Source organism: Boleophthalmus pectinirostris, unplaced genomic scaffold, assembly GCF_026225935.1.
Source record: "Boleophthalmus pectinirostris isolate CB_2022bp ecotype Guang Dong unplaced genomic scaffold, ASM2622593v1 HiC_scaffold_4, whole genome shotgun sequence".
NCBI lineage: Eukaryota > Metazoa > Chordata > Actinopteri > Gobiiformes > Gobiidae > Boleophthalmus > Boleophthalmus pectinirostris.
The window spans coordinates 13,273,547-13,296,511 of record NW_026571353.1 but is presented as its reverse complement, the minus strand read 5'-3'; the positions used below and the strand labels follow the sequence as shown (position 1 = coordinate 13,296,511).

Here is a 22,965-nt window from a genome sequence, read left to right as displayed (position 1 = left end):
ATCCAGCCACATGAAACAAAAATGGACATGAAGTTTATCTCTGAAATTCTTCTCTGTTGGCATAAATAAACAAAAGTGAACGTGTTCCATTATTCAACTGTAAAAACATGAGAAGATTTTGAGCCACAAGACTAATAACGTGGGTTAATAAATAATAACTTTGAACATTTGTGGATGATAAGATTGGATATTTCTTTCGAAAACAGTGACTCTCCCACAGTGTATATGCCCTTGCCTTCTATCTGAAATTACAACACCATCAAACACTGCAACGTGAATTGTAATCCATACTTTGTAAAATATGTGTTTCTTGCCAAATAAGTAGTGTAGGATATTTAAAGACTCTTGGTTACAGATAGTGAAGAGAAAGCACTAGTTACATGGTGTTTGCCGTTCAAAATACACGTCTTGACTTTACAAGGACTATTAGACGATTTGTCATCATTATGGTTTAATTGATGTTTTCATTGCTTACCCAACAAAGTGTTTCCAATATTCTATTTTTATTCCACAAATGATCTTCCATATGGGATAAGTTATGTAAGCTTCCGAAACACAGCACACCTGGAGTACAGACGGGCCCGCTTGCTTCTATTCTGTCAGCCTAATTGGTTTGAGGCATTTTTATCACACAGTAAGGTAAAAGTGTCTTTGAATTTTTGTGAAACTGACAAAAAGACTCTTCTTAATATACTTTCAATTACACACATCTTATATTTTCAGGATTCAGGTATAATTGGTAAAAATACCTTATCCTAATCCCAAATCCCTAACATTTCTATAGATTTTCATGAATACCTTATACTGAATAGGCCTTTCAGCACTGTTGGTGGATTATAAAAATTAACATTACCGATCAGATGTAAACTGCTGACTGGTGAGCCAGTGTCATGTGATCCATGTTGGAAATGAACATACTTGGACTTAGGCTTAGTCAGACTTTATTGATCCAAAGGAAAACTTTCCTGCCACAATAACAAATTTTAAACGATAATATTGCCACTAATCAATTCCACTGATACAATACCCCAAGAGCAAATTTAAACCACAAATATTATGTTAAATGTACAATGTGTTAAAAAATCATAAGATGAAATAAATAAACAGCAGAATGTTACACTTTAATACTTAGTGTGCAACTGTAATGAGTCATAGTTAAGTTAGTTAAGTTATTAATTCAAACTTTTATGTCTTAAATCTTATTGTATTGCCAGAAATAACCAAAAATTCCCCAGTAGTACAAAGGAAAAGTACACACGATAAATACTGACCCCCAAAAAATATTACTCTAGCTTTCATATATTGAAAGATAAGTCAATGTAGTAGTTATCATGACAGGCCTAAGGAACACATTTGTTCAAAAATACAATAGCATTAATAATTATCGATAGTCTCGTAACTAAGTTATTAATACAAGGGGGAATAGATGGAAAAATCTGTATATGTTATATATAAAATGTTGCAGAAAATGAATAATACAGTATGTGCTATAAGGTCATCTGTCATTCTATTGCATAAGAGTAAGTTGTTTAGCTGTATAGACATGCTTTTGCAAAAATGATTATGTGAAGGTAAAAAGACAATGATGTGGCTGCTATGTTAAGATATTTCTTGTTTTCTTCCACCAAAACTTTAATAAAACCATTTGTCATTTGTTTTTAAACTTTCTGCTCAAAAGAATTTTATATAAGGTCACAGTGACTGACCCAAAGAATAAAAACATCTATTTTACTCTTTGAATGGAAGATATACTGCACGGAAAATCCAATGGCATGTACACATTGATTTTTGAGGTTTTCTGCTCCATGTAATGAAATGTATCAAAACTCTTTTAAGAGAGGCTTCAATATTGATTCAGTTGCTATCTTCCAGAGCCTGCATCTTGCCTGGGTAAATGTCATCTGGGAATAAAGCAGTTGTCTATGTATGCCTAGGATAAGCATGTGGGTGTGTGTGTCTACAGACAAATCCCCATCGCGAAAGGTCTAACTTGGCACATTTAAACTGGTATGCACGCTTGGACATTTGAGATGAGCTTTTGTTGTTAGTGCAAGAGAAGTCCTGTAAAATGAGACCGCTGTGTGACCTTTGGGAAGTGTAAAATACTGCTTAGTAACACTTAAGCGTGGAGCCCAGAGCAAGGACGAGAAGAGAATGCAGTTGCTGAAAAGTTTCCATTTTGAAATATTGTGTGTATTTTATTGAATCTAGATTCAGAACACACAGAAATATAACATGTATTAGTAGGCTATTATCTAGTGATGAAGATTATATTAGAAGTTGTAGACCTGTGGATTCCAAGCTTTGCCAAAACACAATGAATATCGAGCTGTACTAGTGGGTTTGTTTTGGGTAGAATTCCTAGATTTAAGAGAGAACTATTCTTACTTATATGAACTGGGGTGGGTGGAGTAGTTACTTCAAAATAATATCACTTAAGTTGAAGTACAAATAAGTGGTCCAAGAAAAATTAATATAGTGTTATAGTAATACCACTCGTGTGATTCTGTTTTGAACAGTTATTTTGCGCTTCATATTCAAACACCCTCCTTATAGAAAACACACGAAGAAATGCAGATGATCCAGCTTTTAAGTTAGCAGAAATTGATCTGACTGTAGAAAAAAGAAACAGAGCTGCTGCGCATGAGCTCAGCATCAAAGAGTCGATGGTGAGATTTTGGCGATGGCAGCGTGATGAACTGACTCAATGCAAAAAGACGACAAAAGCTTTCAGAGGCAATAAAAGCAGACGGCCCGAACTTGAAAACGTTCTTGAAGACGTGGACACCTGTGGCTTATATTCAGGTGCAGCCTATATATGTACAGTTTTAAAATGTAGTTAAAATTTAGTTGATGCGGCTTACATTTAGCTGCGTTCAATAGTCCGGAAGATACTGTAGTATTTTGGCACACTATGACTCAATCAAGAGTAATTGTAAGCGTAACTGTTTGGATGTAAGATTCTTATTAATGTAACTGAAAGGACTGTTAAATAAGAAGTAGAAGCAAAAGTGCGGTGTCTGAAAACTACTCAGAAAAGTACAATTTTGAAAATGAAAAAGTTTTAACTGATGTAACTCCCCATCTTTGTTATTGGTCCCATTAATGTGCTTTTGTTTATTGATTTTTACACAACTGTCTCTATTCATCCAAGCTTGGTACTAACCCAAACTGTACATTGCATTGTGACTTTTTCTATATTGTAAAAATACCTCTGCTGTTGACACCTTCCATCTGAACACACTGACCTTTTCATAAACCGGTTTTACTTTATCCCTCGTTTTGTATTAGCTTAGCACTAGCGTCTTTTGCTGTGACAGAGACGTGCGGGTGAGCGATGGCCACGCTGCAGCTGAAATGATTGCCTTTACAGCGTGTGTTGCTCCCTGCTGGTGCTATAAATAACTCTGCACCACAAGAGGAATGGGCAAAGGAAAGAGGGGGATTCTGGGATTTTTTTTCATCACTTATTATTCAACCCCGCCTCTTTCAATCTTCTCTTCATCCCTTCATTCATTATCTGTAGAGGTGGTGATTTTATACAGCTAAGTGTTTGTCAGACTTTTCACATCAAGTAAAGCTCACAATATACTTAGTCAGTACTTTTAATTGAGTGAATTAAACCCAAATATTGGACAATATATATACACAAGGGTAGTACTATACTGAGAAACAAACAAATAAGATAATTTTAAGGATTAACTGTGACAAAAAAGTATCCTGGAATATATTAAAGGGCCTATGTTATAATGTTGTTTCCTCATCACAAAAATACCCGGAGCTGTTTTGTTTCATTCACACGTTTAACACACAAACGGTGGCATATTTAGGTTGAGTTCTTCTGTCAAACTGAAATACTCCTCCTTGTGATGTCATGTGGTAATACAGGAAGTGCTCCACTATGCTTTTAAACTCCATAGACCTTCACTCGAATCATTTGGATCATTTCAGTCCCGCATTGCCAACCTCTAGTGAACAAAAGGTAGTTATAACTTGAAAACCATAGCGTTATGACATCACAAAGTGGAACCGAGCATTTTGATCTTTGGAGAAGTAGACAGTAGCCTGATTCATCAGCCAGTTTCACTTTGTGGAAACCATCTGACCTCACAGCATTAGGATTTGTTCGCTCGACAGTAGACGGGTACTTCAAATTTAACCAATCGCTACTTTTTTGTCGTGATGTATGTACTACACCGCAAATGGGGTTAACTGGTATATTAAAGGTTGTATAGAGGATTTTCCAAGGAACGAGAAATCCAGCGACTGTTTGTCCTTTTTCAAATGTTGCGCATGCGTGAAACCACCCCCCCTCCCCCACAGCTCCCTACGTAGAAACGCCTCCTCCCTCCTCCTCCTTATGCCAGAAACAGGTTTGTTTACAGCCGGTGCGCTGCACATGACTTATAAACAACTAACTACAGTGTTGGTTAGGCAAGGCGGAGAAGTGAGGAGTGGGGGGACGGGGTGCGCGGACATTTCGTGCGCGGACAAGAAGTGAGGAGCAGGGAGAAGAGCGGAGCAGGGAGCGAGGAGAGGAGAGGGGAGCGGTGCGCGGAGATTTGAGGAGCAGGGGAAGAGCGGAGCAGGGAGCGAGGAGAGGAGAGAGGAGAGGGGAGCGGTGCGCGGAGATTGAGGAGCAGGGGGAAGAGCGGAACGGGCAGCGGGGAGGGGAGCAGGAAGGGGTGCAGAGAAGGATGCGCGGAGATTCCGTGCGAATGAACTAGCTACAACACGCAGCAGCAAGCGGACTCTTTCTTTGTCTTGAAAATTGCGTTTTCAGACATAGGATATCGCATTCGTGTCCTGAAAAACGTTTGACTAGCTCTTGGAAATAAAGTACGTTTTCATAATAAGCAGAAGTGACCTGTCCAGGAGTAATTTGGCGACCAGTGCGTCAGTCTTTAGACCCTGCGTCTGCTTCAGCTGCGCCATCGCTAGAATGAACCTACAAGAATCACCTTAGTTTGGCTTTGCTGCTTTTCCCCTTGTCTTCTTCTTTCAGCGACCTCAAATACGGACTTTCTTTTGCGGCTAACTGCTCCTGGATTCTTGTCTGCCATTGCAACAAACTTTGTGCTAACTGCGAGGAAGATATAGGTCAAAAAAAGCCGCTAAGAACCGTTGCGTTGGTGGAGTAAACAGCGTCTGTGCGTCTTGCGTCTGTGGACGGGCGTACGTAAACCACGTAACGGCAGCGCGCAGGCAAGTCAGTTACGCTAGAAACGTAGGGAGTTTGATTGACAGCCTCTCAGCTAACAGATAATGAGGCAGTGTCGTTATCTATTGGCAAATGTTTAGCTGGCCCCACCACGTCCAGAGTTGATGAATTTTTATTCTCTTTTTTTGGTCATCATAATTACAAGGCTACTGCCTCTCTATAATGCTATCATTGACAATTTGAAACAAAAAAAAATCCTCCATACAACCTTTAAGCTTTTCTCAAATCCAGTAGGAAGAAGGGCAATAATGTCCCCTTGATAAAATTCACCAAACATTCTCTTTGTTCCAGTTTTAAATCCTCAATCTCGGGAATCATTGCCAGCACAGGATGTATGGCTTCATCTACATCCATCTCGACCGCTTTGTTTACTGTTGTGCTGTACTACAAAAGGGACTCAGTCATGGCTTCAGAGCTCTTCGCTGATTGGGCGGTGCATGGTCTGCAACATCCGGGGTTCTTGTAAATCGTCTAATATATTCCAATTCCTGACCTCGTTGCTGGAGAGAAATTAAATTAAGCGGAGGCACTAGGTGGTGCCAGCCTGGTTAAGTAAACAAGTGTGAATGAAACAAAACACAACTACATGTATGCTTTTGATGAAGTAACAATATTATAACATTTTAAAGCTCACAAAAGTCCATTTTGTGTAATATAGGACCTTTAAACCTATAACTGTAGTAGCGTGATAAAGGCGCATACTGTTGTTGTGTCCTTAGGCAAGACACTTCACCCGTAATACATATGAATGAGTGAATGATTGGTGGTTGTCAGAGAGCCCAATGGCACAGATGGCAGCCTTGCTTGTTTACCCCGGGGCTCGTGAGGCTATAACAAATGCATTATTCAAAAAGGAACAAAAATGAAAGTCGAAATTAAACGTTAACTGGATTTAAATTACTTCTGAATGTGGTACTTCTTTATAAATCAAGCACAAGGCAGTTTATAAGGCCTGAGCTTGTGTGGCTGGAGCGGGCAATGTTTTCTATAGTAAAATATAATTGAGAGTTTTTTAAATAGAGGTCTCTATTCTTAGCACATGTGTTTAAGAGTTTGCAGTCCTGGTAAAACCACAAAGATTTGAGTTTTCTGCGGAGGAAATCGAATGACGTGGAGAAGGTTTATTTTCCGATGCACAAGGCAGACTAAAAGAGCACGTGTTCATATTTTTAGACCTCTTTTAGACTCCTTCTCTCCCTCTCCCTGTGGCTGTGGGCTGTTTGTGCCCTGCAGCTTCTGTGACTTTGGAAATGTAGATTATTAGGCAGATTTAGAACCATGATTTTCCTATTTTTTGCTATAGTTTGTACCCGTCTAGCTCCGTGATGACAAATGCATGTAAAGCAATTTGGCAGGATTTAAAGGATGCTGTGCCAAGGTGACTGCCTCAAATAATGTTTAGTAAGTCTTCAGTAAATATATATTCTAGGCTGAAAGTCTTATCTGAAAGTTCTTGGCTGCATGTATGCAATATAAGATGGTGCTCCCTTGTGAATTGTACTGATTATGCTTTATGTAGTCGTCCCAGATTCAGTAAATCTCCCTGTGGTCTTGACTGTGAAGTATGAGAATGGCCAACTCAGCTAATTGGGAGAATTAGTGTAATTAAGCCTGTACTGTCTTGTCGTACTATGTAAATTGTCAAGAGATACTTTAAACATGTCTTATAGTCTTTAGGCACGTGTGAAATGGTGTAGCTCTCAATGCCCTGAGTAAATGAGTGTGAGAATGTATTTTGTATTGTATCTATAGGAGTAGAGTTAATTGATAATCATAATTATTCAGGTCACAGTATAACCATAAGTTTTGACCATTTTAAAGGCAATAATGAGAAACTGATCTTTTCTTTCTCATTCCAAAAGTTTGATATAAAGGTGCATTATTTAACTTTTCTGGTGGAGGGTCCGTCATTTATTTTTATGGATATGTCATTGCTCTGCCTGGAATGTTTTACGGTATGATTCAGTACTAAAAAATACCTAGAAGAAACATGCATTCTAACCGTGAGCAGGTTGTCTTTCCACAGATCTAACCTGTAACTTGGTCTGGTTTGGTCTCTATGAAGATAGAAATTGTGAAATATTCCAGATTGGGGATGGGCATTCGATTCAATTTTCTTAATTGAGAATTAACGAACAATTTCAAAATCATCATTATTATTACTATAACTAATCTGCATAAATGAACTCAACTTTACAACATATAAACCATAACCACTATAGAGTCACGTCAGCCCGTTTGAGATTATAATGTGTTTAATGCATCTTTGTGCATATTTGTTTACATCTTACAGAAATGAAACTTAAAAAACTATTAGCGCTGCTCTTAGCTCTTAGCACTGCTCTTTTCACACACTTTTTAAAAATGTTGGTCACTTTATTTATTTTGGCTACTGTTGTGATGGAAAGGCTAAAACGTTTTTGTCATTCAACTTATGTTGCAATAACCAGGATACTGCGTTTACATGCACCATGACAAAACCCGTTCATACCCAGGACACTACATTCGGTTTGTTGATTAAAAATGAATGTGATCGACGAAATTCTTAATGATCAATTATCGATTAGTCAACTAATTGTGCCCATCTCCATTCCAGACAAAGCAATAACATCTCAATATAAAAAAACAGGTGGCAGAGCCTCCACCAGAAAAGTTACACAATGCACCTTTAATAATATATTCCACTTGACATAGATTTATCCAGCATTGTCATGTTGCTTTTTATCACACTGGTTAGCACACACTATGTTATTATAGCACACTTACATAGAAGCATGCATATGGAGGTTGGAAAGCTGGTGAATCCACAAAGTACTGCAACTGTATTTCTGCCATGTGGTCAATTTTACTATCTTATAACATTGTATTAGTGTTATTCATTGTAGATTTGGTGAGAACCTTTTCTGTTATTAGAAAATGTCCGAAATTCCTATTTGGCTTACTTCAGTATCAACATGTGATCGACCTGCTGACTGTAGAGAGCCACTGGACTGCAGCCTGTCCTCTTTACCTCCAGCTGATTGTTAATGACTGACAGCAGTGCTCTCATCTGCTGGAGGTCCCATCACAGGAAGAACTAGAAAAACACAAGGTTGGGGGTCCTTCGCCTGCTTGTTTCTATGGATATGTCATCGCTCTGCCTGGAATGTTCCACAGTATGACATTAAACACCTCTACCTTACGTTTATTCAATTACAGGTGGTTTTATAGCTCAGAATTATCTAGAAAAACACACAAAACCCTACGCGACCTGTAACTTGGTCTGGCTCCATAATGATAGAAAGGTTTAATGTACTATGAAACATTCCAGACAACGCGATAACTTCACCGTGGGAAAAAAAGCATTTGGCGGACCCTTCACCAATAAAGTTACACAATGCATTTTTAGTAAACTTAAATACATTTCATATCGGACTTTATATTACCAACAGATCCACCAAAATGCTTTATAATGTATGATCTTTTTTCAAAGGCTGTTTATGGAAATCTTGTGTTATGCACAGTGATAACCCGTTTTTGATGAGAAAATGGCTCCATACTTTTTCTTTTTTTTTTTTTGATACCACAGTGTTTCACATTTTTCTGCATTATTCATTCATACCATACTTGGTCGTGATAAGATACTATTGTAAACACAGCTGCCCTGGGTTGACTGATGGAAGCAAGGCTGCCTGTCTACACCATCCAATATTTGTTTAAATGAGTAGGTAGTTTTGACAGTTTGAGTTAGAATTTGTATCAATTTTATATGAAAAACCCTTATGCACATACATAATGGATATTAGTAGACCGTAATGTTACACTACACTTGTTCTTCTCTAAAACAGAAAATGCTTCACCTTGTGATGTCATGTGGTAATACAGGAAGTGCTTCACTGTGTTTATAAACGTCACCCTCAGAGCCTTCAAGGTATTCTGAAGGCTCAAGAAAAAATATTTAGATTATATTTATATTATTAATAATAATATTTTCAATATTTTTAGTCAGTGAGTAATAAACACTACACTAGTAATAATTTCTAGATCAGTATTATAAAATTGGACTGATATTTCTTGGGAAACAAAGGGTTAATATAATGGAATGGAAATGGACCAATCACAGTTTTTCTTCCAATGGTATCTGGGGGTATCATTGAGTGCCCCTGCAGCACTGAATTAAAGAAACACCTGCAGGACCTTAGGTGGCTGGAACAAAGATGGCGATTGACAGTTGTCTTAGCCAATCATATTTCATTGAATTATGGGCGGTATCATATCACAAAATCTTCTGGACCTTCGCGAATACCCTGTAATAGCATTATGTAAGTGAGACCCCAGCGACGAAAACCGCATTGGACACCTCTATTTGGATGGAGAAGAAAGAGAAAGACCCTTAAGCCACAGCCCGTGGAAGCTCAGAGGCCATGGCTGGTCCGGAAAAAAGTATAAAGTATAAAGAAAAGACGTTAAACTTAAAGAAACACTCGCTTTGGACTTTTTCAAAATAAAAGTCAGTGAGCAACAGATGTTTACAATAAAAAAATAAAAATAAAAGATGTGTTATATTTGTTGGCGATAATGAATTACTTAGTTAATGCAAAATGTATGCGTTACCATGCCCGGCCCTAGTAATATAGTACATTTAAAGTAACATATGGTCTAACTGAGTGAATGAAAAACTTCACTTGCATTGTAGCTGTATTATGACACAATCTGGACATAGGCTGTTAGCTAGAAGAGGCATATCTCCCAGTAAACAGCTCTGTGTTCATGACCCAGACCCTCCCACCTCATTTCATTTAACTACTTTTGCCCCTTGTTTCTTCCCATCTTTCTGAGTAATCCTCCATCTTGCCTCTCTCCTCTGTCCCCCAATGATGGACGGCATAAGGGCTTAGAGAGACAAGGAGAAGAAGGAGAAGGAGGAGGAGACCTTTAATGGGCAGAACTAAGTTAATAGCCCTCCTAGAAGAGCAACATGCCTGCTACTGCTGCCTGGAAAATTTAATTAGCTTTAGCCATGGCTGCTCCATCTTCGCCCAGTGCCTTTCACCTCAGAATATCCAAGAAGAGGAGATATAAAGGGGAGTTAATATTTACTTCAGGGTTGGTGAGAGTCTGACCTTCTTAAAAGTTCTCATTGGATAAACAGCATCAATAAACCAGAACGGAAAACACTTTGAAATCTTAAAAGCAGTTTATTTTTAGATGGACTTGAAATAATTTGATCAGTGAGATTAACATTAAAGGTTTGCTCAAGTTCAGAAGCATCAACAAGATCATAAAATGTCAGCTATGGTGCACTACAAGCTTTGGTTATGCAGAAATATGAATTATGCATATTTACATAAATAAAATAAAAATGTGTCTAAAATTCATGTAAGTTCCAGCAAGATGCCAATGTACACTATGTGATCTACATGTGTTGTTTCCTCATCAAAAACACTTGTGTTTTATTTCATTCACACATGTTTAACACACAAATCCTGCATATTTAGGTTCTTCTCTTGAACTCAAAACACTCTGCTCCATCTTGTGATGTCATGTGGTAATACAAGAAGTGCTCCACTAGAATCAGTTATCACAAGGTGGTACTTTGGAGATATAGACAGCCTAATAAATATTTAAATGTGTGAATAAAACAAAACACAACTCCAGCTATGATTTTGGGGAGATTATACATTATAACATTCCTTAAAGCTCACATGTCAATTTTGCATAATATAGGACCTTTTAAAGAGAGAACTGTTTAAAGAGAACATATAATGTTTTTCCAGGAACAGGTATTGGACTATAACATAACATTGGATCATAGTTTTATGTTTTCTTCATTGTAAATTGTAATTTTCATTATGTTCAAAACATCACAAGCAATTTGTATTTACCATTGCAAGCAGCAGATTGTCATTTATGTGTTTTTATTGTTTAAAAATGGCTACATGACATTTAATGACATAAGACTTTTGCCTTGAGTGAGAATAATAATTACTAAGAACAGCTATGATGTGGGAGGAGATAGTGGGTAGGTGAAAACAGGAATTTTCTTTGTAGTCAATTGCAGGTCAATACAAAATTACTCAAACCTGCATGAATCACTCAAATACTAAGCTACTGACTTTTACTATCACTGCCAAACGGTCAGTCAGTACTTGGATATTTCACATGTGAAAATGTGTACTATACAGTTATCAGACTATAGTCCTTCAGAGCATAAAAAAGAAAGCTTGACCTGTCTGATTAAACTTGAACACATCTTAGCCATGCTTACAGGGAGAAAGTATGAAAAACATTTCACAAAAAATTTCTAGACATCATAACCTGTGTGTGTATGTAACAATATTGAATCATCGCATAATACTGCGCGGCACATTCTCCAGCCTTTGCCATAAAATAAATTCATATTCGAGAGCTAGCGCAGTTGTCATCAATAATACACCACTTATGTAAAAGAGCTGCCCCATGTTTAAATCCAAGCTTATGTCAACACAGTATAGCGGGCAGTGTTTGCATGGAGTGAAATTGAAGCTGGCAATATCACAGCATCACAGCCTCTGGTTCTTGCCCCAGGAGACAGCAGAAAGTCCTACCCACATGATCACCACTGACAGGGGGACAAAAGACGACAAACTGACCTAACTCAGTCTGGATCCACTGGGCTGAGACTCTGGCGCTATGGTGTATGGAACGCATGGCTTCTATCCAGTGCTCGGTCATCTTAAATAACATTGTGTCACTGTCGTACTTGATGGATCGCAGCCATGACAAAGGCAAGTCTCCTCCTACCTTCAGGCAAATCAAATCTGTGTGGACTTTCCTGAATGCATTAGCCAACGCAGTGTTTAAGATGTATTTATAGCAGGTGATGGGGAAGGGGATGGGGAAATTGCGACATTTGGAGGGTTTTCTTTTTGTTTTTGGAAGCAAAGTTAGAGAGGCCCTGTAGAGATGATTAGCTAGAGGTGGTATGCGGGTCCTATAGGAAGACCAGAAAACATGAATGTATGTCCGGAAAAGTAGACACTATGGCTTAAATTACTTGTTCTCAAACTGTGGCCAGCGTATTCCATAGTGTCAGCTTCTTTGGGTCTGTTGCAGTTTAAACACTCATTGTGGTTTGATCCTAAACTGAGCCCATTTTAGTCCTGATGTGAACATGGTTTGATCCAGTTTTAGTCCTTGTTTAGTCCAGGTTTAAAGGTGGACTGTGTAACTAGTATTGCATTAAACTTGTCTATCTCAGTGGATACAAACAATAGGCCAAGTTACTGATCAGATCTGTGAAGAGGCGATCCTGCTCACATTAAGAATGCATTTTTTCAAGGAGCAATTAAGGCCCCATCCACACTACTAAGTATTCGAATTGTTTTCATTGCGGATGCAGTGTCCATGCACACTAATCTAATTGAAAACGGCTCCAGAGACGGAATGATCTGGTGCCACCAGATACACTGATGTAGGTCTATGCAACGCAAAGTAGCTAATTCACCGCCAAAACGTTAAGAGGCTAGCATATATTCATATATACGGTTTGTGCGTACGACCTGCAGACATATAATCTCTGAAAAGTTTCACATGAACCATCTCCAACGCGATAAAAGCACAGAACAGTCTCACCATTAGCAGAACACCCCTCTGTCACAGAAAGAACACATATAATTCACTGAGTCATGTCCTTTAGTCCGACAGAAACTGAACCACATCAGCGCACAATAGCGAGCTGTTGTTTTGAGCTCTCAGTTTATGCAAATTAGCCATGTGGTTTTAAGTTTCGTTTATGTAACATGTAAACACATATGCCCAAATATGGATAAGGAAGGATTGTGGACACAGAAATGACGTGTGTGGACGCAGATCGTTTCTGATACAGTGATACGCAGGTTCATTTAAGTGTAAACGGGGTCAAAAACTCCTGCAGTCGAATAAATGCATGCTAGACTTAATTCTATACAGTGAAACATTCCAGGAAACAGCATCTTCATGGTGACAAGGAGGTTGCACACATTCCACCAGAAAAGTTATTCAGTGCACTGCTAAGTTTTGGGTTTAGTCCTGGTTCAGTCCCAATTCTAATGTGATGAATGATTGCGCATATGAATGTGCCCTAAAAGTTTAATTATGTGTGTGTCTTTTTATAATAGTTGGCCATGAATGTCCATTTTAGACCAGTTTAGTCACAGTTTAGGCTATAGTCCTATTTTAGACTTTTATTTGTTTTCTTATATTGTACTGTACGTTCTTATAAATTCCTTAGTGCTGTAGTTGAGAATCACTGCCTTAAGTGGGGTGAGTTTTTTGCTGTTAAAACTCAAAATGTTAGCTTATTTAAATAAGTATGCTGCTGAGTGCTTATTTTACATTTTATATACTGGAAAAACACAACCCATATTGTCAGACACAGATGGTTGAACATGGTTTATGATAGCAGAAAGTTCCATGGCCATAATGTAGTAGCCTCATGCCTCACTAATCTCATAGCAGGGTGTACTGAAAGCCTTTTTTACAATGAGCTGAGTTTAATCTTTCTATCATACAAATACATGAGTGGAGTTTAGTTGAAGATTATAAATATGCTGCTTGTTTTATCTGCTCAGCTGGAATCTCACAGTCATTACACATTTTAGGGGATAAAACTGATGTTGACTGAAGACTTAGTTACCCCCCATAGGAGAGGATTTCAACTTTGTAATAGGCTACATGGAAAGTCAGTGCAATTTTGTTAGGATAAGTTAAATGCTATATTCAATACAGATATCATCCCAATCGTGTATCATAATTATGGAAGTTACAATATCTTTTCAGGTAGGGCTACATGATATTTTTGCAATTTTTCTATTCAGTATTGCAATATGTGATATAAAAAATGAGATTTTGTTCCAGGAGCAGATTGTAAACAACGCCAGGGGTATTTAATAGAAGATGGAAATATGAACTGATAAAGGTGAATTGTGTAACATTTTTCCTGGACGACTGAGGGATTTTTTACACTACAGATAGAAGATTGTTTTCAGTAAAAGACGGAATATTTTGCTCTTTGCAGTGGAAATTCTATTATCTAAATGATTGAAATGTGTGAAGTGATTTCGATTTGATACTGATATATTGTGCAACCCTATTTTAAAGATCCTATGTTACACAAAATTGTCTCATAGGAGCTTTAACGGTGCATTGTGTAACTTTTCTGGCAGAGGGTCCGTCCCCTGCTTGTTTCTACAGATATGACATTGCTCTGCCTGGAATGTTCCACAGTATGACATTTATTACACATATTCAATTACAGGTGGTTTTATAGCTCAAAAACACCTAGAAAAACTGGCATTCTGACTGAGCACAGTTGCCTGTCCACAGATCTGACCTGTAAATTGGTCTGGTTTGGTCTTCATGAAGATAGAAAGGTTTAATGCCACACTGTGAAACATTCCAGCCAAAGTAATAACATTTCAATGAAAAAAGTATCTGATGGATGCTCCACAAAAGTTATACAATTTACCTTTAAGTCATGTTAGAATGTTGTTACCTCATCAGATTATCCAAATGATTCTAGTGAAGGCATGTGGAGTTTTAAAACACGGTGGAGCACTTCCTGTATTGCGACCTGACATCGTAAGAGAGAATTTGAGAAGATCTCAGCCTAAATATGCAGGTTTTGTGTGTTAAACATGTGTGAATGAAACAAAACACAACTCCAGGTATGTTTGTGATGAAGAAACAACAATATAACATAGATCTGAAAATAGAACCCTTTAGTATGAGCTCTTTAAAATTGTAGAGTAAATGACATGCCCCAAACAGCTGGCCTACTTCATATAAACTGAAGTAGTGGTTACTGGTTATACATGACCATATATTTTCCTCATCATAACAACACAATATTCATGAAGCAGCTTCTGTATCTGCCTGATATCCTCTGCTTTGTTGCTAACTGGATGTATTGCCCGCTGGTTGTTTCTTGTCAGAGGTAAAACATATGCTAATACCACAGCAGTGGAGGAGATCCTGCTGTCTGCCGTGGGCCAGGTATAACTGTCTTCATATCACCGTTAGCGCAAACAGTAGCCCACTTGCTGTTAATGTGATTCAAGCCTGAGAACTCAGACTTCCTCTTCCGGATACACTTGCGGTGAACCTGGAGTGAAAAAATGTATTCATTAAAAACATTCGCCGATCAAGCATTACGGTTCCTTATCATAGTCTGTGGGATGCATTTTTTTGTTTAAAGGAATCCATATTAATCTGTTTTCTGGTAGTTGTTATTATGTTGTGCCCTCATCGAAAAACACATTTGGAGTTGCTTTGTTTCATTCAAACAAATCCTGTATGTTTAGGCTCAGATTTTCTCTCAAACAAAAAACACTCTTGTGATGTCATATGATACAAGAAGTGCTCTATTGTACATATACAGTTGTAGACAAAATTGTTGGTACCCCTCTGGCAATGAAAGAAAAATCAACTATAATCACCCCAATAACCTGTAACTGAGAAAAGCAATAATAAATAAAAATTTACTGAAAATTGTCCAGCAAAAATCAAACATTGCTTTTCACCTATGGTTCAACAGAAATATTAGAAAAAACTAAATAATGAAACTGGCCTGGACAAAAATGATGGCACCCTTAACTTAATATTTTGTTACACAACCTTTTGAGGCAAACTCTGCAATCAAACGATTTCTGTAAGTGTCAATGCGACTTCTGCACTGGTCAACAGGTATAGGTCAGTAGGATTGAGATCTAGGCTCACAGAAGACCACTCCAGAACAGTCCAATGTTTTGTTCTTAGCCATTTTTGGATGTTTTTAGCTGTCTGTTTTGGGTCATTATCCTGTTGGAAGACCCATAACCTATGACTGAGACCAAGCATTGTTGATTTTTATTTCATTACCGGAGGGGTACCCCTGTACCTTCACTAGAATAATTTAGAATCAAACATCAGTCTTGGAATTGTCTCTACTGAATGAAAGGTAAAAGGAGCTGTTAATTTGAAAACTACTTCATGACATCACAAGGTGGAAAAGAGCATTTTGAGCTTTGGAGATGTAGAGAGACTTATAATGTAGGATTACTCAAACATGTGTGAATGAAACAAAACACAACTCCAGGTATGCTTTGGGTGAGTTAACAACATTATAATATGACTTAAAGCTCACAAGAGTCTATTTTGCATATTATACAACCTTTAAAAGAAAAAATTGGTTAAGCCTCTAAACTGCTTTGTTCTTAGATAATTTATTTTATGTAGGACTGTATATAACATGGACCACTAACAGCCTGTCATGTGTTATTATGCCTACGGTTGTGTGTCACTAGTGCAATCCAAATATAAATAAGAAAACAGAGAAAGGGCAAGGCGTTATTGTATCTCACAGTGATAATAAATGTCTGACACATTTTTCAGGAAGAAGATTGATGTTTACACAGATTGCCTATGGTTTGCTTGTTAAGTCAATATCCATTCTACTGCCTGGATGCGCCTCTGTAAATACCATATTAATATGCGCCATAGGCAAAGACAAGCTTTTAACATCATCAACATGGTCTGAAATGAAAACATTTTTTTTTCATATATTGAACTTGGCGTATTGTTGTGTACACATCCTTGCACATTTGTAAGTATTGTCACATTGAAACAGTGACATTGACATAAAGATACTTAACAAATTGATGGCTCTGAATTGTAATCCTTTTGCTAAACCTTGATACTAATGTAAAGAGCAGACTTACATTTAAATTACTATCATTACTACTACTGCTATATGAAAATTATGATATTGCATCTACTGCTACTAGTTCTTCTACTACTTGTACTTGCTACCAGGGTTATCAAATATCAGATATTAATCAGTAGTAAAACTGATATCGAAACGTGATACTTATTTGAGTTATCTATACTAAAAAATGACATTCACAGGACAGAAATCAGCCTTTTTCTGAAATGTTTTAAAATGATCTTGTGGTGTATCTGAACAAGTATAAGACTACATAGTGGACCACTATGGAACCTACCTGGACGATACTGATATAAGGCTCATGGTAATGTAAAAGAAAGTACTATGACGTAATGTTGAAAATCACATTCTATTGTCTAAATAAATAAATGTGTATGTTTTTTTATTATTATCTTGGTATCAGAGTCTGTATTGAGTATGAAGTCTTTTCCTTAGTATAATTTTAGTTTCATGACAACACTACTTATTACTACTACTACAAAAAGTCATGTCTTGTTACTTTCTACTATAAATCCCGTCAAACCAGTTACATCATGCATTTTTAGTCCGGGACAGTCCCGCCACATTTGGACTTTTGCCTGTATACACGGTGAGTTGGATTTAACAGCGGAAATAGTGAATGTATCTGGAAAATGTACAGAAGTATTTTAAAGGCTGAGGAAGTGTGACAGTTTGAGTGCAGTGTTTATGGCCCGTTATTGTGGGACAAGGGGAATGGCTCACTGCGTTATGAGCAGATCAGAACGTTTATATATGCCCAGAGTTTGTGTCCCAGACAAATCACACGCTGTAAAATGGCGATGAAGGAGAGCAAGGACAAGCATAAAGGAATAACAGGCAGAGAAGTCAGCAATAGACCTCAAAACTGGGATAGCAACATTCGGCATTGGGCCAAACTTGTCAAGAACTTTTGTGAAGGTTGAACTGTTCGAGGTTTTATCATGTCTGGAACTAAAAGACACTCACTTCAACTTTCCATGATCTCTACCATTTTTTTTATCGCACATGTTTAAGTAATCCCTCATTATTAGTCTGTCCACATTTCCAAAGCTCAGAATGCTCTGTTCCATCTTGTGATGTCACGTAGTGGTAGTTTTCAGGTTAACCACAACCTTTTCGCTTTAGTTCAGTAGAAATCAGAAATTCCAAGTCTGAAATCATGCAAATGATTTTAATGAAGGTGTATGGAGTTTAAAAGCACAGTGGGGCACTTCCTGTATTACTACATGACATCACAAGGTAGAACCGTTTTCTGTTTGAGAGAAAAGTCTAAATATTCAGGGCTTGCGTGTTCATGTGTGAATGAAACACTTAATATAATAAATAAGATAGTCATTCTCCATATACAGAATTGCATTTAGCTAGAATCAAGGCAGAATACATTGAAGTCAGAAACAGAACATATTTTTGATAAAATACATGCAAACAGAGTTTCAGAGTATGTGACATGCTGTACCTTTACTATAAAAAAGAAAGTAGATCCAAACTTTTGTCCCAACTTTTGTCCCTAGTTTTATCCTAGATGCCCTTCCAGATGAAAATATTTCTTCATATCCATGCTTTAGACTGACACAAAATCCATATTGCTTTTTACTTGGTTCTGTGGCTATAATAGTGCAAATGTATTCAGTACAATCTGTTGCATATCATTTATTCCCTGTATGAGCTGCCAAAAGTGTTCTCCCCTGTCTCACCTGCTGTGCTCCTGTGACAGCAGTGTTAGCTCAAATCACATTTTCTGCTGAAAATTGACGTAATGTTGCTGATTTGGAGATGTGTGGAGCTGTAACAGTCAAGACAAATTACTCATGTACAAATATTCGTATTACCTGGTTATAGAGATTTTCTGTCTCACTGTCACAGGAACGCATTGTCATTAATATACCCCATGTATCCAAAAGACTTGTAAATCATTTCACACAGTTAGTCTAAATGTGATTTAACAATTAACTTTATATTTACTTGCACATTATGTTTTAAACAAGCCTGGAAATGATCACTAACGGTACATTCAGACTTGTGTTTATTGGGTCCTGGTTTGAGTCCAGTCTGTTCAAGTCCTGGTTTAGTCCTTGTCTTGTCCAGGAATAGTTTAGAATTTAGTCCCAGTTTAGTCCCAATTTTGACTTTTTTTTTTCACTCTCACCATCACTTTGCCTCACAAAATCTTCAAATTTCAGTAAGTGATGCCATTATATATACTTTATGCATTCCTGTACATTACTTCAGTTCAGTTGGTAACACTGAATCCATGGCTAGGACTGAATAGGATGATAGGGCGTTAAGACAATACCACAATTATTCTTTGACTTTTTTTATTTGTGTCCCCATAAACAAGCTTCTGGGACCTTTCTTCCAGATGTTTAACCTGTCTTGTCCAAAATTTTACTGTATGGCTCTAAGTGTGCTCTCTTACCATGTTGCTTTACAATCTTCTCTCTGTGTTTGTGCGTAGGAACCTTGTGGAACCTTTCGTCCTATGAGCCTCTGAAGATGGTGATCATAAACCACGGGCTCCAGACCATGACAAATGAGGTGATCATCCCTCACTCGGGCTGGGAGCACGAGCCCAACGAAGACTCCAAGCCTCGCGACGCAGAGTGGACCACAGTCTTCAAGAACACTTCGGGCTGTCTCAGGTACTTCATACTCCTACAGACAATTGCTTATAAGGTCTTAAACTCACTGAGATATGTGACAGTTTAAAAAATCTCAAAATGGTTGTACAAAAATACCCTGATACTAAATACATTTTATTTTAAATTATACATATTTTTTATACATTTTTCACACAATCTGTCTTCTGTTTTAAATTGATTTCTGCTTGTCTCCATGGAAATTTTATTTAACATTAAGGCACTAAACTTAATTGTAGGTGTAAATACCTTGTAAAACATGCTTCCTTGCGGTAAATGGGGTCACCACTTCATAGATCTTACCAGATGGCGCCACCTGGTTGTCTCCAAAGAGATAAGTCAAATGTCATACCAAGGAACATTCCAGGCAAACTATTTAGAAAAGTTCCATAGTTCACCTTCAACTGGCTAAAGATATATTTAGTTCTATAGAGTTATCACATACTCTAGTTACTCATACTCTCTAGATTGTGCTTCTGTGATGTCCCATAGCAAAATCACAAAGGGATATATCCAAATTAGAAATGATTGGGGATTTCATAGCATTCATTCTTGATACCAGGCCAAGGTTAGATTCCTCTCATACACAGACGATTTATGGTTGGACAGATGCTTTTGTTTGTGCACGTGCCTATGGTGTGGTATGTTGAGAGGCTGTCCGCACTGGGCTGTCTGCACCATCACTCTTGCCTGTGAAGACAATATAAAATTCTCCATAGCATTCTTTTCTCTTAGATCCTCTGACCACATTTTAAACACATGGAGCTGGCAGGAACAATCAACAAAAGCATCACAAACAGAAAGGGTTGAAGCACTAGTGTTGATCCTGCAAGGATATTTGATTTTATTATATATATATATATATATATATATATATATATATATATATATATATATATATATATATAGGTGTGTGTGAGATAAAAAGAACATCGGATCATAAATCAGGTATTCGCTAAGAGAATGTATAAAAAGGTACCTTGAACTTATTTGAACCTGCGTGGTACAAAGCTGCAAAGGTAACAGAGAGTCATATCACTTTCTCTTCATTGCAAACTATTAGATGTGTTTGTTGCACTGAAGCTCCTGTATTTCAGTAAACATTTCTTTTTACTAAATGCATTATTCTTTACATTATTTTTGCATACCCTTAATTATGTAGAACAGTTTTATTCAGTTATCAACATGTATTTGGATTGGATTTTGCCAATTTATCCCAATATGTACTTATTGACTACCTATTACAGCTGTGGGAAAAAAATCAATAAATACAAGGCTTTGATACTAAAACTAGTACTGAGAGTAGATAATTATTGAGCTAATATAGATGTCAAAATAAATCACATGGTCTTGGTCTGTTTAAGTTGATTTTCCATCTATTTGTTATGCTCCAGATATATTTTATAAATATATATGTGGTTGAACTTAAGTCTCAACTGTCTGCATCTAATTATAACACGTTTTATTGTCTTAAAAAAAAGAAAGTTTTTGAATTTACATTGAATTTTTATTACCGTGACAACACTGTTACCAATACCCTCAATTTGGGTAACTCTAACATACAAAGAAGTTTCCCAACAAAGATCAATTTCTTGAACCTTCCTAAAAGTCTGATAATGGGGTACAGAATTGAGCTGGTAGAGAGTTCCAAGTCGCCGCCAAAGGAAATTGTCCTCTTGATGTTGCTGCCACATTTGATTGATCGCTTTAATAAAGTTACTTTGACTTTTGCCGAAGAACAAAGTAAAAGTCATGATTTTCAGTTTTCGACAGAAGCTAAAATATTCAATATCCATTTGACATTTTCAGCTGAGGAAACCTTCCAAAAAACCTGTCAGACGCACCGCACCTCTTTGAAATGCTGCCATCACCTGCAGAGGACAGTTCTCTCTATCAATGAATCCTTGTTATTATCTTGCGAGTATTTTCCCCCTCAAGTATCTGCTCTTCCTCCACCTTCACTGCTGTATCTGTCATTTTGGCTGCACTCACATAGACAGAGTGTAGTGTGACGCGGTGCCTGTGCCTTCACCTAGAGCCAAGCGCTGTCTAGACCACATTGGATCCAGAGAAAAAGATGGTACAGTGCGCTGGGTGACATCCAAAACTAAAAATCTAACAACCAAATCTAGCCCAGACGCCATGTACCAGAATGTATTTCACACTCCATTGCGCTGCATCAGATGGTTTGTGGCAAGTTCTCTTCTCTCCTACAAGTGAGATTTTTTACTGAGAGGTGCACTGGCAATTCAAGACAAAATAGTTTCTGTGCTTTTTGCAGCATAAAACGTCACAGAACAGGACAGGAGGTTGAAGTAATATCTTGAGAAACTTAAAATAGGCTTAGATATATTTTTGCCTTTGCAGAGCTGTCATTTAAAGTACCTATATTTCAACAAATGCATAGAATGTTCCTTTAATGAATACATATTGTTACTAATGTAAAGAAAGAGCAAGACCCTTTTCACAAACCAAAACTAAGATGCCAGGCAGCTTTCTTTGATAAGTTTAAAATACTTCAATTGTCAATAAGGCATTGTAACTGCTTGTGCTATCTCTTCCATGATTCTATGCCACTTAGTGAATTTGAAGATGCATCATGCAGCTTTAGACTTAGACAAACTTTTGCGTGATCCACAAGGGAAGTTACTTGGACACAGTAGCTCACACATCACATTATATTACAGTAACAAAGAGTAAAAAAAAATATTAAAATGGCAATAAACTTCTAAATAAGTAGCAATAAAAATACCAAGAGACTGGTTTCAGATAAGACACAAATTATATAAATGTATGTACATAAGTAGTAAGTAAAAAAACAAATTGTAATTGTAATATAAATACAGTATATCACAATTGTATACAAGAGGTCGTAAGGGAACAGACTTGCACTGTTTCCTAACTTTTCTGGTGGGAACTTTTCTGCTAGTCTCCATGGATATGTTATTGCATTGTGTAATATGTTCCATATTATGACATTAATCTTGTGTTTTTGTTGATAATAATAGTAAAGTCTTACTTTGAGCGGAGCTACCTCTCCAAATATGACCTGTAACCTGGCCAATGGCTTCACCTGCTTGTTGCCATGAAAAGTTACACAGTGCAACTTTAGATTGCTCATAATGAACAAATATCCGTGTATGCCCCCTTGTGACTGTCCATTATATAAATTGCAACCTGTCTTAGGCTCGTAGTTGCAACAATTCAGGTTAACCTTTCTCATAACCCATGCCTCCCGTCCATAGCTTGTCTACTGGTCCTTTTATCTGCCTCATTCACTCTCTACCTTCAAGCCAAACCCCCAATTGGCAGTGCGCTCCGTCACCTCTGATGCCACTGTAGATATCATTGCCGTCACTCAGCACAATGCATCCCTGTCGTCCTCTTTTCTCTGATGCCGAGGACGG

General features: G+C 37.5%; 1 protein-coding gene across 6 annotated transcripts in view; it reads left to right on the top strand.

The window, feature by feature from the left end:
• The window catches only part of arvcfb (ARVCF delta catenin family member b), a 266,391-nt gene that overhangs the window by 184,109 nt on the left and 59,317 nt on the right, over nt 1-22,965 (top strand). For all 6 annotated transcript variants that reach the window (XM_055161604.1, XM_055161603.1, XM_055161602.1 and 3 more), the window contains one exon: nt 19,378-19,561. In XM_055161604.1, coding sequence (XP_055017579.1) covers nt 19,378-19,561 — 184 coding nt within the window. The remainder of the gene's footprint in view (nt 1-19,377; nt 19,562-22,965) is intronic.